Source organism: Aedes aegypti, chromosome 3 (genome assembly GCF_002204515.2).
Source record: "Aedes aegypti strain LVP_AGWG chromosome 3, AaegL5.0 Primary Assembly, whole genome shotgun sequence".
In the NCBI taxonomy this organism is placed as follows: domain Eukaryota; kingdom Metazoa; phylum Arthropoda; class Insecta; order Diptera; family Culicidae; genus Aedes; species Aedes aegypti.
Window position 1 is genome coordinate 110,817,334 of NC_035109.1, and position 17,449 is coordinate 110,834,782.

The window sequence follows — 17,449 nt, forward strand, 5'->3', positions numbered from 1 at the left end:
ACATAGTGCCTGGATATCGGTGACGCCTCTTCCTCCTGCTGCACGTGGCAGGGTGACTCTCTCAATGGACGATTTTGGGTGGCGCATTCGGTGCTTGGTGAACGCCACTCGTACTGCTCGTTCTATCGCCTCCAAGTCAGTCTTGGTCCACTTTACCACCCCGAAACTATACGTCAACAGGGGCACAGCAAACGTGTTGATCGCCTTCACCTTGTTGCCGGCAGACAGAAAGCTCTTCAGAATACAGTTGACACGTGATAAAAACTTTTCCTGCAGCTTCTTCTTGATCATCGTGTGGCGAATACCTCTAAGTTGCAGGAATCCAAGGTATTTATACGTTTCGCCTTCAACCATATTCCGAATCTCCTCCTGCTCGTTGACGTGGAAACAGCTGGCATCCATAACTTGACCCCGACGTAGATGAATTGACCTGCATTTGTCAATACCAAACTCCATCCGGATGTCGTTACTGAATGTCGTAACTAGCTGCAACAGCTGATGCAGCCTCTGCACTGATTCCGCAAATAGCTTCAGGTCGTCCATATAGAAGGTGTGGGTAACTCTTGTGCTCCTTTCCCCACTTTTCAGTTGGTAGCCATAGTTGCATTGGTTGAGTGCTTTGCTGAGGGGGTTCATGGCCAGGCAAAACCACAGCGGACTAAAGGTATCGCCTTGAAAAATCCCCCTCCTGATGCTGAGAGTCCTGGACCGTAACACAGCTGTACCGTCGGTAATGTGTAGGGATGTGCTCCACATCCCCATCGCGTGTTGCATCAGCCTGATGACGTTCCTGTCTACCTTATACAACTGCAGTACCTTGAGAAGGTACGAGTGCGGTACTGAGTCGTATGCATTTTTGTAGTCGATGTACGCCATACTCAGGTTCCTTTGCTTTTGGGTAGCTTGCCCTACAATGACTGCATCTACGATGACCTGATCTTTGCAGCCTTGCGTGTTTCTGCGACACCCTTTCTGTTCCTCGGTCATCACGTTGTTGGCGTCGCAATGGGCTTGCACCCTCCTCGCTATTACCGACGATAGCACTTTATACAGACTTGAAAGGCACGTTATTGGTCTGTACTTCGCTGGGTCAGCTGTGTGTTGGTCCTTTGGCAGAAGAAATGTGACACCCCTGGTGATGAATTCCGGTAGCTGCGTGGGGTCTCCTAGTACCGTATTGAAGCATTCCGCCATCCGCCCATGGATCGTTGTGAGTTTTTTATACCAAAAATTGTGCACAAAATCAGGTCCTGGTGCAGCCCAATTCCTGGTATACCGGGTAGCTTCACGTATATCCTGAGCGGTTACCACGACCGCGGTCATGTCTCCAATTCCATCACATTGTCTCTCTTCTTCTGCTAACCACATCCCATCGCCGTTGTGTTCGGTGGGGTTCTCCCATAAATTGGCCCAAAATTGTGTAACGTCGCCAATCTCTGGAAGTCCCTCGCCAAAGTCGACCTTGTCATTTCGGATGCGGTTGTAGAACTCCCTCTCGTTTATGTTGAACATCCGGTTTTGTTCCTTCCGCTTCGAACATTCTCCATAACGTCGCAATCGTTTCGCAAGAGCACTCAACCGCTGTACATGGGTGTCGAGGATCTCAGTAATGTCGACTTCTCTGAGATCTCGGAGCTCTGCGGGCCTAACAATTTCAGCAACATGACGAACCAGCCTCGTTGATCGATTCCCCTGCTTGTACTGTGTTAATCGACCAACCTTTGATCGCAGTGTTGCGATTCGGCTCTCAAGGCGTCGCATCCATACGGGTTTCTGTGCGTTGGGGCGTGTGCCATCTTCTCCTTGCGGGCGCGTTCGCAATCTCAACGTCTTAACTACAGCTATTGCAGCTGAATACACGATAAACTGCAGATCCTCAAGGTTCTCCACGGCTTCCAAGTACTGTGGCAAAATATCCTGATTTAGGATGCTTACTGCACTCGTCAGCCGGTAGGAATACCGCAGCTTTGGTATCCGGTGCCGGGACATGGGGTCTGTCCCACGGAACTGCGTAACTGCTGTGCCCATATGGAGTGCTAGTTCGTCTCGTAATTGCTGTCGTTGCATATCCGCTGTCGGTCCTGGAGCAGTGGGTGCAGGTGAATCACGACTCTCACTCGTGATCGGTGCATCCAGCCCAACAGAACTCCTTCTCGACGTATCGCTCGATCTTGTCCCCTCCTCTCCTATCTCCCTCTGCACTTCCAGCTTGATGTACTCCACTTCTGCAGCGGTGAGCATATTATGAGACATAATTGCACGCTGCCGTGTGTACAGCTTGTTCAAGTCAAGCTGGCGCGCAAAGCGAGGAAATCGCTCGTTGAACATCTCCAGCATCCCTGATCTGCCAGACATGTCCGTCTCCATCCTTGTGCAGACATAGTAGCAGCGAATCACATACATATTCATCTCCCTCGTCCACATGATCCGCTGCCGTCGGCCGCCTGCCAACGTGAGTGACTGACGTCTATCAGCCACAGCAACATCGGTAGGTGCAGCATGGCCTTGGTGATTTCTGCTGCTGCCGTTTCTGTTTCGCGTTCGCGGTACGGGCTGTGCCCGTTGACTGGAAGGCCGCTCTTGCACATTATCCTCTTCCAGCCGCTGGCCGCTCGCTCTGTCCCCCGTCCCAGGACCAGCTCCAGTAGGGGCTCCCTCCTCGGGCGATCGCATTCTTCTATTCCTCATTGATCGTGTCTCCATTGTTGGGTTTGCTTTCATTCCCGGAAGCTACGGGTTCTGCATTGGCATTTCCTCCAATTACAGTGCTTAATAGCTTGGTTCAAGCGCCGCTGCTCGCCGAGGGTGGTTTTACATGGACGCCCAGGATATTTTACCTCAAGCTCCCACCTACTCGAGATGGTGGTTTTTCATGGACGCCCAGGAGTTATGTTGCCTGAGCTCCCACCTATTTATTATTATTATTATTATTATTATTATTATTATTATTATTATTATTATTATTATTATTATTATTATTATTATTATTATTATTATTATTATTATTATTATTATTATTATTATTATTATTATTATTATTATCTTTATAGACGTGATTTGCAGCCCGAGGCTGGCTCATCTCGGGGAATTTCTCTATCAATTCTTCCAAAATTCATTAGGAATTTCCCCATATACTTCGTCAAAAATCATTCAGAAATTAACTCCAGTGGTTTTTCATTTTTTTTTTTTTCAAAAGGATTTTTCCAAAAATACCCTTTATTCGTGCAAGAATCCTTCAGCATTTATTCAAACAGTTTCTCAAGGAATTATTATACCAGAGATTCTGCATTGAATTTTTCCAAAAAAAAAATCATCTGAAGATTCCACGAGGAATTCTTTACAGGTTTCTTATGGGACCCTTACAATTATTCAATTGTTTTCATGAGATTCATTCAAACATTCTTCCTGGAATCCTTTCAGCTATTCCTCCAGGAACTACTCAAGGTATTCCTCCACGGATTTTGGAGGTGTTTCCCCAGGAACCCCTCCAGAGATTTACCTAGCAATTCCTGCAAATGTTCCTCCAGGTTTTTTTTTTTCATGTATTCGTTTATGGATTTCTGCAAGAATTCTTCCAGGGACTTCCTGTTGGAAGTGATTTCTCCAAGAATTCTCCAGAAATTCTTTCAGATATTTTTCCAGGAATTACTTTAGAAAATCATCCAGGAATTAATCGAAAAATTACTTCAGGATTTCTTCAGGGGGATTTCTCAGAAATTACTACAAAAAATCCCCCCAGAAGTATCTCCAAGAATGTCTCCAAGGCCCAAGAAAATCCTGCAATGCAGGGATTCTTCTAAGAATTCCCCCCGATGATCCTCCAGGAATTCATTCGAGAAGTCCTCCAGCAGCTCCTCCAGGTATTCCTTCAGGAATTCCGCCAAGAATTTCTTCAGGGATTTATAAAGAAATTCCTGCCGAAACTCATTCAGCGATTCATCAAAAATTATTCCGGGGATTTCTCCAAGAATTTCTCCAAGAATCGCTCCAGGAGTTGATCCAGAAGTTCATCCAAGAATTACTTCAGATGTTCATCTACAGATTTCAACAAATCGCTTTTGAAATTCCTAAAGAAGATCTTACAGAAGACCCGACGTTAGAAAAAATGGAGAGTTCCCTGTGAGATTGCTTTTATGAGTTATTGAGGCAATTATATGTTATTCTGAAGATGATCGTGAAGAAATGAATGCTTCCTATATTTTTTCAATAATTCCTTCAGAAATTCTTGAAATTCCATCAGATATTATTGCAGGAATCAATTCTGGAAATACACCAGAGATAACTCAAGGGATTCCTGCAGGAATTGATTAAAATATTCCCCCAGGAGTTTCGCTATGCATTCTCCAGGGGTTTCCAGGCATTTGCCCAGGAACTCAATCGGTGAATTACTCCAAAGGTTCTCCCAGAGATTTCAGATTCCTTCAGGAATTCCTACAGGAATTTGTCATGGAATTCCTATAGATATTCCGCCAAGGATGGCTCAAAATATTCTTACGGGGATTCCTAAGAGAATTCTTCTAGGGATTTCTTCAAGACCTCCTCCTTCGATTTCTGCAAAATTACTTCCGGGGGCTTCTTCTAGAAATTCTTCCAGCAATTACTCCAAAAATTCCCTCAGAAATTCCTCCAGTAGTATTCCTCTTAGAATTCCTCCAGAGTTTCCTTCAGGAATTTATCCGGGAATTACTCCAAAGATGCCTCCAGAGATTTAAGGTGTTTCTCCAGATATTTCTTCAGGATCATCGAGGGATCCACCAGGGATTTTTCCGTGTATTCCTTCAGGGATTCCTCAGAGAATTCTTCTATGGAGTTTCAAGAGTTCCTCTATGGATTCCTGCAAGAATTCATACGAGTGTTTCCTGTAGGAATTCTTCCAGAGATACCTCCAAGAAATCGTTCAGAAATTTCTACAAGAATTCCTACAGATATTTCATCAGGAATTACTTCAGGAAATCCTCCAGGGATTCCTACAGAGATTCCTTGAAATGAGGTTTCTCCCAGAATTTCTCCTGGGAGTTCCTGCAGATTCCTCTTAGAATTCCTCCAGGAATTACAACAAAGGTCCTTTCATAGATTTCAGAGATTCCTTCAGATATTTCTCCAGGAATTTATCAAAGAATTTCTGTAGATGTTTCACCAGCATTTTTCTAGCTATTCCTCCAGGGATACCTCAGAGAACTCTTCTAGTGATTTCTCCAGGAGTTACTCCATGGATTCCTGTGAGGATTCTTCCGGGAACTTCGTGTAGTGATTCTTCCTAAGATTTTTCCTAAGAATTCTTTCAGATATTTTTCCCATGAATTCCTTCAAACATTCGCCCAAGATATTCTTTTGGAAATCCTCCAGGGATAATTCAAGAGACTATTGCAGAAATTATTTCAAAATTTCCACATGGGTTTCTCCAAAAATTTCTGTATGAAGTTCCTGTAGGGATTCCTCCACGACTTCCTTCAGGGATTTATCAAGGAATTCAAATTCCTTCAAGGATTTGTCAAGAGCTATATTCCACTAATATTCCACCAATCTAGTGATAAAATCGACACAAGGAATAACTCCCTAGAAAAATTCCTGCAGGAAGGAATTCGTGAAGGACTTGTAGAAAAAAATCTTAGGATAAATTCTTGAAGAAAAATCTTGGTAGAATCCCATGAGGAATTTTGAGTGGTATCTCTTAAAGAATTGGTTAATAAATCGTTGGAATAATCTTTCAAAGAATCCCTTGAAATATTATTGAGAGAATCCCAGAAGAAATTTTAAAAGGAACCACTTTTTGCAAATATTCCTGAGGAAATTTTTGAAGTAGTTCCTAGGAATATCAGGATGAATTTCTGAAGAAGTTGCAGGATGAAAAAGAGATCTTTTAAGGATTAGTCGAAGAGTTCCTCCATGGATACGAGGATTCTTCCGAGAACTTCCTGTAGTGATTCTTCCGGAGGTTCCTCCAAGAATGCTTTCAGAAATTTCCTCGGTAAGTTCTTTCAGATATTCTTCCAGGAATTACCTTAGGATATCCTCCAGGGATAAATAGAGGGACTCCTGTGGAGATGATTTCTGATTTTGTTTTCCAAGGAGTTACTCCAAGAATTTCTGCAGGAGGTTCCTGTGGGGATTCCTCTAACAATTTTTCCACGATATCTTTCGGATTTATCAACGAATTCCATTCGTTAATTAAAAACTTCCCCAAGAGTTCTTTCAGGTAATCATCCAGAAATTAATCCAAGACTGAGATGAACCGGCCCGTTTATAAAATAATAATCATAATAATAAATTCATTCAGGAATTCCCTTAGAAGCCTTCAGAAATTCCGCAAAATAACCTCGAAAATTCCTTTTGCTCCTTTCTTTTCTTGAATTTTTTCTAGAGATTCCTTCAGCAATTCCTTCTGAAATTCCTCCAAAAATTTATCCATGATTTAATCTTAAGATTCCTACAAAACTTTCCAAGGGAAACCTGCCGAAATTACCGCAGAGATTCTTCTAAGGATTCTTCCTGACATTCCTTCAACAAATATCTAAAAAATCCACCCAAGATTTCCTCCAGGAATTACATTCTGCTTCCAAGCCAAATAATCTAAAAACAAATAGCGGAATTTGGGGCAAGTGTGCCACCTTAAGCAAATTGTTCTCTAACTTTGCCTAAGGCTTATAAAATCCACTAATTTAGCCTCATGAGGTTAGTTTCACATCTTTTCATAACCACTGTGCCATTTAAAAAGAAAATAATTTCAAAAAGTATTAGTTTTGGAGCTTCTCAAATATCATCCAAAATAGCATCCAATAGCATATTTTTCGATACTAGGGGGCAAGTGTGCCACCCATATGGGGCAAGACGGCCACCGAATGAACATCGCATGTAATTCTACTTGTAACGAAATTTTATTTATTTCCTATTATTACACTTACAAAGCAGACGCTAAACGATAATTCAAAAAATAATTTTAAGGTTACCGTAACAAGGGGGGGGGCTTTATAACAAGGTTCGAAACATGCGTAACTCCCTATTATTCAATTCGAATAACTTCTTCTTCTTTCTGGCGTTACGTCCCTACTGGGACAGAGCCTGCTTCTCAGATTAGTGTTCTTATGAGCACTTCCACAGTTATTAACTGAGAGCTTACTATGCCAATGACCATTTTTGCATGCGTATATCGTGTGGCAGGTACGAAGATACTTTATGCCCTGGGAAGTCGAGAAAATTTCCAATCCGAAAAGATCCTCGACCGGTGGGATTCGAACCCACGACCCTCAGCTTGGTCATGCTGAATAGCTGCGCGTTTACCGCTACGGCTATCTGGGCCCCATAATTCGAATAACCAAAAAAAAAAAAAAAAAAAAAAAAAAAAAAAAAAAAAAAAAAAAAAAAAAAAAAAAAAAAAAAAAAAAAAAAAAAAAAAATTAATTCGAATAACTTAAAAGGGTTATTTTTGTCCCCATTCAATACAATGTATGTATTACCCTTATATTATGGCGAATATGTATAATATTAAACTAGATCAGCACTAAATAACGGTAAAATATTGATGTAGATATGTAAAACGTTAGTTATTAAGCCGAAACATGTTATTATTGAATATTTTGAGAAAAAATCGCTTTGGGGGCAAAAATATCAGTTATTCCCCTACTTTACTTCAGAAACTACTACTGGCGCCGCATTTTAGTTTATTATTATGATTTTGTTGATGATGTTTACATTTTTATAAATTTCCCTCCAATAATTTTTGTTTACCAAATAGGTGGCACACTTGCCCCAATAAGTATACATTTCAACCAAACTGGATTTCGTGTGTAAAATACTTTTTTCGTTCAAATGCCACAATGAGTTACAGAATTGAATAGTTTCACGATGTACAGTACGTTATAAAAATCTGTTAATAAATTATCTTTCATCATGCTATTTAGAAACAACGAAATCTCATAAAAATCCACTCAAATTTGGTTGGCGTTGCTCAAGTCGATGTAAATACGTGAAAAATAGAGCAATTTTCATCATATTTTGATCATTGTATTGTGAACTATAAGGAAACATATTGTTAAGCTCAAAGATAAAATATATATTGTAATTTTTATAAAAAGCAGGGGTGGCACACTTGCCCCTATGGCACACTTGCCCCAAAGTCCGCTACGTCTTCTAAGTTATATATTCGTACCTAGGAATAAATCCCAAGGAAAATTCCTGCAGAAGTCAATACTCGAAAAAGCTGCAGAAAGAATCTTAGGATAAGTTATTGAAGGGAACTCTGGAAAAGAATCATGGTAGAATCCCATGAAAAAAATTTAATGGCATCTATTAAAGAATTACTTAATATTTATTATTATTATTATTATCTTTATTAACGAGATTTGCAGCCCGAGGCTGGCTCATCTCAGTATTACTTAATAAATTCTTGGAATAATCTCGAAAAAAAAAATCCTTGAACTATTTTGGATGAATCCCAAAAGAAACTGTAAGAGGAACCCCTTAAAGATTTTTTGCAGATATTCCTGAATAAAATTCTATGATACTTCCTAGGATTCTAGGAACAATCTCTGCATAAATCCCTGGAATCTCAGGAGGAATTCCTGAAAGAGTTCCAGGATGAATTGTTGATAAAGTTGTATAATTGGGATCCCTAAAATAATTTTTATAGAAAATTTTGGGAAAAAAATCATGGAGAAATCCTTAAAAGAGTAACTACTGTTGTAATATCCGTCATCCTCAGCTTACTAATTTCACTCATAACCTCATCTTTATACACGCGTAATGAGCTATTGATTCTTCTAAGATGCTACAAAAATTCTCCAAGAATAATTTTTTCGAAAATTCCTACAGAAATTCCTCCACAATTTTGTTCATGGATATTGCAAACTGTTCCTTTTAGTGTCAATAATTTCTACACTTATACTTGAATTCCTTCCCTACCGTCAGAACCACCTCGCTGGTGCAGTGTACAAAAAGCAAGATTTTTCATCAGTGTTGTACGAATTACAACAGCGCGATCACTGATGTGTTAATGGATTCATCAAGATATTCTTGAAGTTTCATAAGGGACACGTTTCCCTTGGGATTTTTTAAGTTTTTCCACCTGCGACTTCTCCAGAAACTCTCCCAAAATTTTCTTCTGAGATACCATTAGGATTTTTTTTTCTTCATTGCTGTACAAAATACAACAGCGTGACTACTGAAGTTGGATTGGATTGGATTCATCTGGTTATTCTTGGAATTTCATTAGTGATTTTCCACAAATTTCTCTTCAGGGATTTGTTGGGCTATTCCAGCTGTTTCAGAAATTCCTCCAGAAATTCCAAAATTTCCAAAAAATCCTTCTGAGAACCCTACAGGAATCCCAAATCCTTCAGGATTTGATCCACGTATTCTTCCATGCATTCCTCAGAAGATCTTTCACAACTTTTTCCTGGGATTTCACCGAAAATTCCTCCAGGTATTCATCTTTGAATTCTTCGAAAAATTCCTCAAGATAATCATCATTACTCCAAAGGTTTCTTCCTAAAATCCACCAGTGGTACTTACAGGAATTTTTCTAAAGAAAACTCCTAAAATTCGTTCTGGGAAAAATGGACAAGCTTTTCCGGAAATTCCTTCGAGGATTGCTCCAGCTATTTCTTTAGAAACTCCTTCAAAAATTCTACCACGAATATTTTCCAGTTAATACTTCCATCCAGGGATTCCTCAAAGAATTCCTCCAGAGATTCTATCCAAAATTCCGCCTGGAATTATTCCTCCATGAATTACTCTAGTAATTGCTGCAGATTTTTTTTTTTGCAGAAAATCCTTAAAAGCTTCTCTCAAAATTCTAAGGAATTCTCCCAATAATCTCCAAGTGATTCAGTAAGGGACTTCTCCAGGCATTACATAATAAATTATCCAATATATCTTTTGAAGAGTAATCTCTGAAACTACTACTGGGAGAGTTTCTTTAAGCACCCCTGGTGGAGTTCCTGAACAAATCTCTGAAGGAACTTTGTGAGAAATTCCTGGGGTAAAATTTAGTGGAATTCTGGAAGATATTCCTGGAGAAAACTCTTTAAGATCCGACGAAAAATTACCGGAGGAGTTTCTGTAAGGAGTGCCTAAAATAATTTTAGGAAGAACATTGAAGGAATTCCTTAAGGAATGCCAGTATAAATCTTTGGAAGAATTCCTTTACAGTAGCTCCTGCAGGTCGAACACATTCTAATAGACTGCAGACTCTACGATGAAGAGAGACAAAAATATCAACTAGGCACCTCACTACAGTCAATACTAGGCGATGACGCCAACGCTTTACAAAAAACAATCAACTTCCTTAGAGAAACAAAACTACACACGCAGCTTTAATTACCGCACCACATGGAAACAACAAACGCAGCTATCTATACACCGTCCTCCCGAAAAACCCGAAAAAATGGTTGGGATGCTCATATTCATCACCATTGGAAAAATGACAAAGAAACATCTAAGACGACAAGCAACAAAAGCAGCCAGAGCAGCCGCAGCCGCAGGACAAGGATCTCTAAACAAACCATATATATAGTATACAAATATAGTCATAAACACTAAAACTTTGTAACCAGTATAAAGACCCGAATAACCAAATGGTTAAAAGGTCTATAATAAAAGAAACCAAACAAACAAACAGTTCCTGCAGGAATCCCCAGGCTAATCTTTTAAGAAATTCTTGAAGGAAACTTTAAAAGAATAACTCGATTAATTTCTAGAGATATTTCAGGAAAAAGAGAAAGTTTTGATTGCATAGCTCAAGAAATCCCTCGAGGAAATCCTAACGCATTACCAGGAGGAATCCATTAAGGAATTACAGAAAAAACTCCTTGAAGTATTGCTGGAAAAGTTTCTGGATGAACCCTGGAAAAAATATTTTCCTTTTTTTTTCTAATTTCTGAAGAAGCCTCGAAAGTAAGTTTAAGATAACCGTAGGAATACATTTAAAAATCTCTAAAGAAATCCTTCTGTAATGTATGGACGGTTATTTGCACTGCCCATAAAAGCATAACTGTCCCATATGGATTTTCGAAAAACACCGTTTTTTGTCACAACATCCATGTTTTAATATGTATTTTACTATGCAAATAAAAATTTACACACTTTGTTTGGAAATGTTGTGGAAAAATATGAAGTTGGTGCAGTCCCATATTGAAAAATAAAGGCATAACAGTCTCTATATGAACTTTCAACCGAAATAGCAACTGCAAATGAATTTTGTTCAAGTTTATATTTTTTGATGATCAATAGAAGCAAAATTAGTTACCTGTAAGGTTGTGCTGAATGAATATGGCAAGTAGAAATGTACTAGAAAATCATGAACATTTGTATGAGAAGTCAAACTTCAAACTTTGAGCGGTGTTTTCTCAATGCCTACTTTTTCAATATGAAACAGTTATGCTTTTATAGGCAGTGTAAGAATCCTCAACAAATCTCAGGAGAAACTGGATAAATCTCTGAAAATCCATGAATAACTATTGAGAGTTTTTAGTAATGCTTGAAGGTATCCAAGGTATCTGGGAGAAACCTCTAAAAATTTATTACATCGAGAGCTTCTGATGGAATTCACGGCATAATTTCTAAAGAAATATGTTACGCTTTCCGAAAGTTCACCGAACCAAAAAATGGAAGGTTTAATTAAATACCAGTGGTTCCGGCAAACTTCGTCTTGCCATCAAGTAGGCTGTTGTAAAACGTCATGTAGTCCCCCATACAAAACGACACTTTAATCTTCTCCCGTTTTCCTGATTATTCCACAGACATTCTCGATCTTTTTTCTCGCACTATCACGTCGCATCCCTTGTCGAGTGCAACAGTGAAAAACTCACGTCATTCCGTTGAATCGTTCTCAAGCCATTTCGTGACATACGAACACTACTCCATTTTTATTTATATAGATAGATAGATAGACAGATAGATAGATTTAAAGTTGTTCCTGAAAAATTCAAGGAGCCTTCCTGAAAAAAAAATATCTAGAGCTGAGACGGACCTCTCACGAGGGACAGGAAAGGATCTAAAGTCGTTGGTCCCGAGATGAGCTAGCTCAGCTAAAATCTTAATAAAGATAGAAAAAAAACTAGAGCGAATTTCGAATGGAAATAGTTCTGATAAAATTCCTGGAAAAATCATAAGGATTATACAGCGAAACTCGTCGAAGAATTACTTTAATATTTCCTGAAACAAATTGTAAAGTGAATCCAGGAAAAAATATTGATGATTTTTGTAAAAATAAATTCAGAAAAAATAAGAAGGATTCATTTTGGTTCCCGACAGTCGGGGTCCGTAATGAATCCTTCGTATTTTTTTATTTATTTTTTTTTACAAAAATAATCAATGTTTTTTCCTAATATTATGTGTATAAATCCGTGTTTATTCCATATAATATGTGTAGAACGATTTCTTTCAGAAGCTTAATGTTTTAGTGGACTGTAATCATTATTACATAAGTTTCTTATTATATAATTATTTCATTAAGATGATAGCCAGCGAAAATTTTTAAGGAATGTCAACACAATATTATTCTTCATTGCATTGCAATCAATTTATCCCCCTTTATACGGCCTTGCAATTTAGTATTTTAATTTTTACTCAGTACTCTAAGGATCAATAATGAATCGAACATCCTCTCCATCTTATCCCCAGGCTTTCTTCTCGGATTCGTCACCTCGCTGGAGCTGTACATGGCCCTCCGGGTGATCATCGGCTTCGCTTCCATGTCGGTAGCCGTCGTAAGTTTTGTGCTGGTCGTCGAACTTGTCAGCGGAAAGTACCGGACCATCATCGGTATCCTCAACATCCTTCCGGTGGCCATATCCTACGTGCTGGCAGCCGCAATCGCTTTCTTCACACGTGACTGGAGGCTTATGCAGTTCGTGATTACAACACCCGGTGCGTGTCTGCTGCTAATGTGGTACTGGTGTCCGGAGTCGCCCCGATGGCTACTGGCCAAGGGAAGAATCGAGGAATTGAAAGCCATCATCGATCAAGCTGCCCGAGTCAACGGATTCAAGCTTCCGTCGGGATACGAGAAAACACTTCAGGTCCCGGAAACGGAAACCAGTGGCGATGTGGTGTCCGTATTCGACCTATTTCGAATAAAATTCCTCAGAACAACGTTGGTTATGCTGGTCGTCTGGTTCGGTATTGTGCTGATCTACTTCGGAATAACGCTGCACCTGAGCAATCTTGGCGGGGACATTTATCTCAATACTGTGAGTATGATGGATTGAGTAATCGAATAACAAATCTTATTAGCACCTCTCGTCTAATCTATAAAACTAATTAATTGAGATTATCTAAACTAATCACATTCAGTGCATGAGCGCTAACTTTTCTAGCACTGAAACAAGGCGAAGAATACACCCAGCGAAATCAAAACAGCTCTACCCTGTTTTTCCACTGCTACTTCAAAACTATTTGGCATACACCCAAACTACTTGTTACGTACAAATTTTTCATCATCACTTGAATTGAATTTTTGTCAAATAAAAAGGTTTAATTATCACGGTTGATGATAATTATATTTAATTCGCTTACCGGCATATCGGTCTATTTTGCTCGAAGTAAGAGGGAGCATGGAGAAGAAAGCAATGAATACTAGATGGATAGGTACAGTAAAGGAAAGGCGAGAAAAATTGGATTAGATGTTGAAGAGGGCAAACCATATGAAACAGTATTACTTGAAACGTCCTTCCTTGTAGCTAACGTCCCCTATAGGAACGGCTTGGCGTGTTATTCGAATTCGATTCATTTTGGCTGTCTTGGTAGTGTTATGCGAACAATACACCAAGTTTTTGGGTGAATTTTGTTTTCCTTCTACCATCTGGAATTTCAGATAGGAACAACTTCAGTTTTAAAAAGTAAAACCCATGTGGCGTTTTTGGCGACTAAGTGGACGTCAAACTTGACTAAAAATGTCAAAATCAAAATGGTGGTATTTTTTATTTTGCATTCATTTTTAATCTGTGCTAAAATATTCTGAAAAAAAAAACTCAACTTTAACTCGCTCCAATCTAGAATACATTCATGAGTTCTCTTTTACCAGTGGACATTTGAAAGAAAAGTTGTATAGGTATGTTTTAAAACAGCGAGAAAAACATGGTGGTGCTATTTTGATTTCGCTAAGTGTAGATTCACGTGTAAAACTTCGGCTACATCTATGTTATTCTCTCCATCCATTCCCCTTCGGGAACACAGGTCCTCGCTGGCAGTGTGGAATCGATTGCAATCTGCCTCAGCATAGTGGTCGTGCTGAAGCTCGGATTACGTGTTAATTTATTCCTCTACATGGTCGTCGCTGGCTTGTCATGCATCTTGATGAATTTCATCCCGGACGGGAACCTTTGGGTGATTATCTCGTTGGCTATGATAGGTAAGTCGATTTTTCCTTTCAGCCCTAGGATCCTTTGAAAATTGACAAAAGTGTGGGTTGGTAAATGTAAGACGTGTCTGTTAAAATTTCCAAACCTAGAGAATCTAATTGTAGCAAACTGACACAAGTTCATGTTATTTTATGCCAAACGTCCTTTAAGCCTAATTTATTCATCTCTAACGTCCATTATACGTACACTATTTTCTATTTTTTCTGGAGCATGCAGTAGCTAAAACTTAGTAGTGCTTGAGATAAAAAGAAATATTGCGAAAAAGAATAACGGAAAACTTTCAGCATCGTACCGGTACGATGAACGTGACACCGCTTGGCATTCTTAATTAATTAATGAGTTACATAACCTCAAAAAATCTCAGTCAAGTGGGTACGAGGAGGCAGGTGAATCTGTTCACCTGAATTTGCCGTTCACGACCAGAATTAAAGCCAGTCACACAAAAGGGGAAAATTGCTATCCAAGAACTTTCAGTTATCGAATCAGACAAGTGGGACGCGTCCTTTGTTCTCTAGCCATCTTACCACTGCATCGGAGGCACGACTAAATTAATTAGCATTTCTTAGCAACCCGATTATTAGTGTTCAACAAAATTATAACAAAATGACATGATATATTCATTTCAAAACATTTTATTAATATATTATAAAAAGCTGGTAACATGTTAAATAACAAAAATATTAAAAAATGAATTCGACCGATTATACAAATTATTTTTGAGATAACTGTTTATCATGTTTATAATAAAATAAGATACTATCAATTAAGTTTCATTGCGTAATTATAATAAAATTTATTTTAAAATTAGATTTAAAAAGTATAATGACAGATTTTGTTATAATTTTTATATAATTTATTACATTATTTCCCAAAAAATAAAACAAATTATGTTTTAATTTTGATATAATAATACAGACACTCATTCTTTTGCAATAATGTTGATATGACGTTTCCGAAAATATCAGCAAAATATCAAATTATATCAATGATTGATATGAATTATAATCAGTGTTATAATTGTGACATACAATTATGATCGGGAAGGTAGAATAGAGACAATCCTCCTCGGTGCTGGAAACTGACAATGTTACAATATTTGCTAACGATCGATTTATTGCATGTTTTCTTTACTTACAGTCAAGTGTTCCGTAGGGGCGTGCAATGCTATCATTCCGACGTTTACAGCCTACCAATATCCCACCACCATGAGGAACCTCGGTGTCGGAGCCGGTAACTTTGCCGCCGGCGTTGCGCTCATCATTGTGCCGTACCTGTGGCTGCTGGTAAGATATCGTCATCATTATTTCAGTAATAGTTAAGATTTTGGTTATACAGTCAACTCTTCATAACTCAATATTGAAGGGATCATCGAGTTAGCGAGGCATCGAGTTATTGAATCCAAAACCAGTTCAACTGCTTGGACAAGGGACAAGGGACCATCGAAGTAGTTATGAAAACCAAATTTCTAATTTATTGGGGAAGCTTCATGTTGTACGCTTGTTGAAATTCCCTAAAAGCAAACATTTCAAAAATGATTCAAATTATCGCCGAAAACAAACTTAAGGTTTATGTTTTGCATGCAACCGTTTGGGTTGGAATTTGTTAAGATCTAGTACATGAACTCCGATTTCGATTTAACGAGACTATCGAAACATGAAAAATTTAGAAGATTTTATGTAACTGACAGTTTACATGATGTGAAAATGAAAAATCGTAATACAGCCTGGCCTCCTATAAGACGCTACCATCTACTTTCCTCCTGCCGTGGTTTTTAGTTCATCTGTTGGGACCTCAAAATCTGAAAGACACAATATGGACAAATAGGGACTCTACTTTATATAGAAATATTTTTCTAATTCGAAGGGGCTGTCCATTAATTATGTAAGGGATTTATGGAGGAATGATTTTGAGATTTCTTACGCGCAATTCAATTTATTTTCATACAAAAAAAACTTACTATGGTGGGAGGGGGGGTTTGAAAGCCCCGAAAATTGTCTTACGTAATTAATGGATCGCCCCTAAGGACAGGCTTCTGGGTGCCCCATGTACTAAAAACAGCTTTACATGTTTTTTTGTTTCAACGTCCATTTCGTGAAAAAAATAGTACATCTAACTCTATTTTCGTTCACCATTCGAAATAATTGTACTTGACACAATATCGCGATTCGAAAATATACGTTTCACGATTCGTTGAGCGTTTTTGTTTATTTTTTTGGGTTTATCTTTCATTAACGCTACTCGCCCTGGATAAATATTGTGTCAATATTACGAAATTTATCGTTTGTTTAACGAAAACTCTATATTTTATTCCAGCCTATCGTAACTTTTGTGTAATGCACGAAACCATTTCGTCGAATGTTCTAAAGCTCTACAAATTCTCACTGTTTTACGAAAAATTCGTATACACTATAACCTCAAGTTACGAACTAGATCGGGAGTTCGTAAATTAAGTTAGTTAGTAAACGAGGCAGTTTGGTACGTAAAACGAAATTTTTCAATTTGAAGTCTACTTGTAATAAATTCAATTTTATTATGTTAATAAATTATGCTTCTTGGTATGCTATATATATTAGTGACTTAAATGATTTTCAATCAATCTAAAACATATGCAAATTATGGTTTTGCAAACATTTCTTGGAGTGTAGGTATACATCATTTCAAAGTACTAGAATATCTAAAAATTCTCCAAATGATTGTTACATTTTGCAAAATCATTTGTTTCGTCACTTGTACTCACTAAGTGTTCAACTTAATCCAAAAACTTCTTGGATTAAATACCTTCTATTGATGTAATAAGTAATCTTTTGATAGATTTTTAATATGGTACACACTCTTAAACATTTACAAAAGTAAACAAATATTGTACCGTTCACCCCCGCTAATTTGAACGGTACCTCATGCATACCATCGGGATTCATTTTTAATTTGAACATGAACCCTAGAAACGTGTTTCTGGTTACCTCTTTCACGGTTTTGTTTTGATTCTGCGCTCCGTTCCACGGCGTTCCATTTCACTTTACTCCGTTCCATGAGCTAAATGACGTTTGAACCATTTTTAATCTGAACGATGTGCAAATTTGCGGGGTACAGAT

At 38.3% G+C, this 17,449-nt stretch overlaps 1 protein-coding gene across 1 annotated transcript in view; it reads left to right on the forward strand.

Moving 5' to 3' along the window:
• LOC5564863 (organic cation transporter protein) overlaps positions 1-17,449 on the forward strand; it is a 130,822-nt gene that overhangs the window by 91,304 nt on the left and 22,069 nt on the right. Inside the window, exons 3-5 of the mRNA XM_021849156.1 lie at positions 12,619-13,187; positions 14,173-14,347; positions 15,495-15,640. Coding sequence (XP_021704848.1) covers positions 12,619-13,187; positions 14,173-14,347; positions 15,495-15,640 — 890 coding nt within the window. The remainder of the gene's footprint in view (positions 1-12,618; positions 13,188-14,172; positions 14,348-15,494; positions 15,641-17,449) is intronic.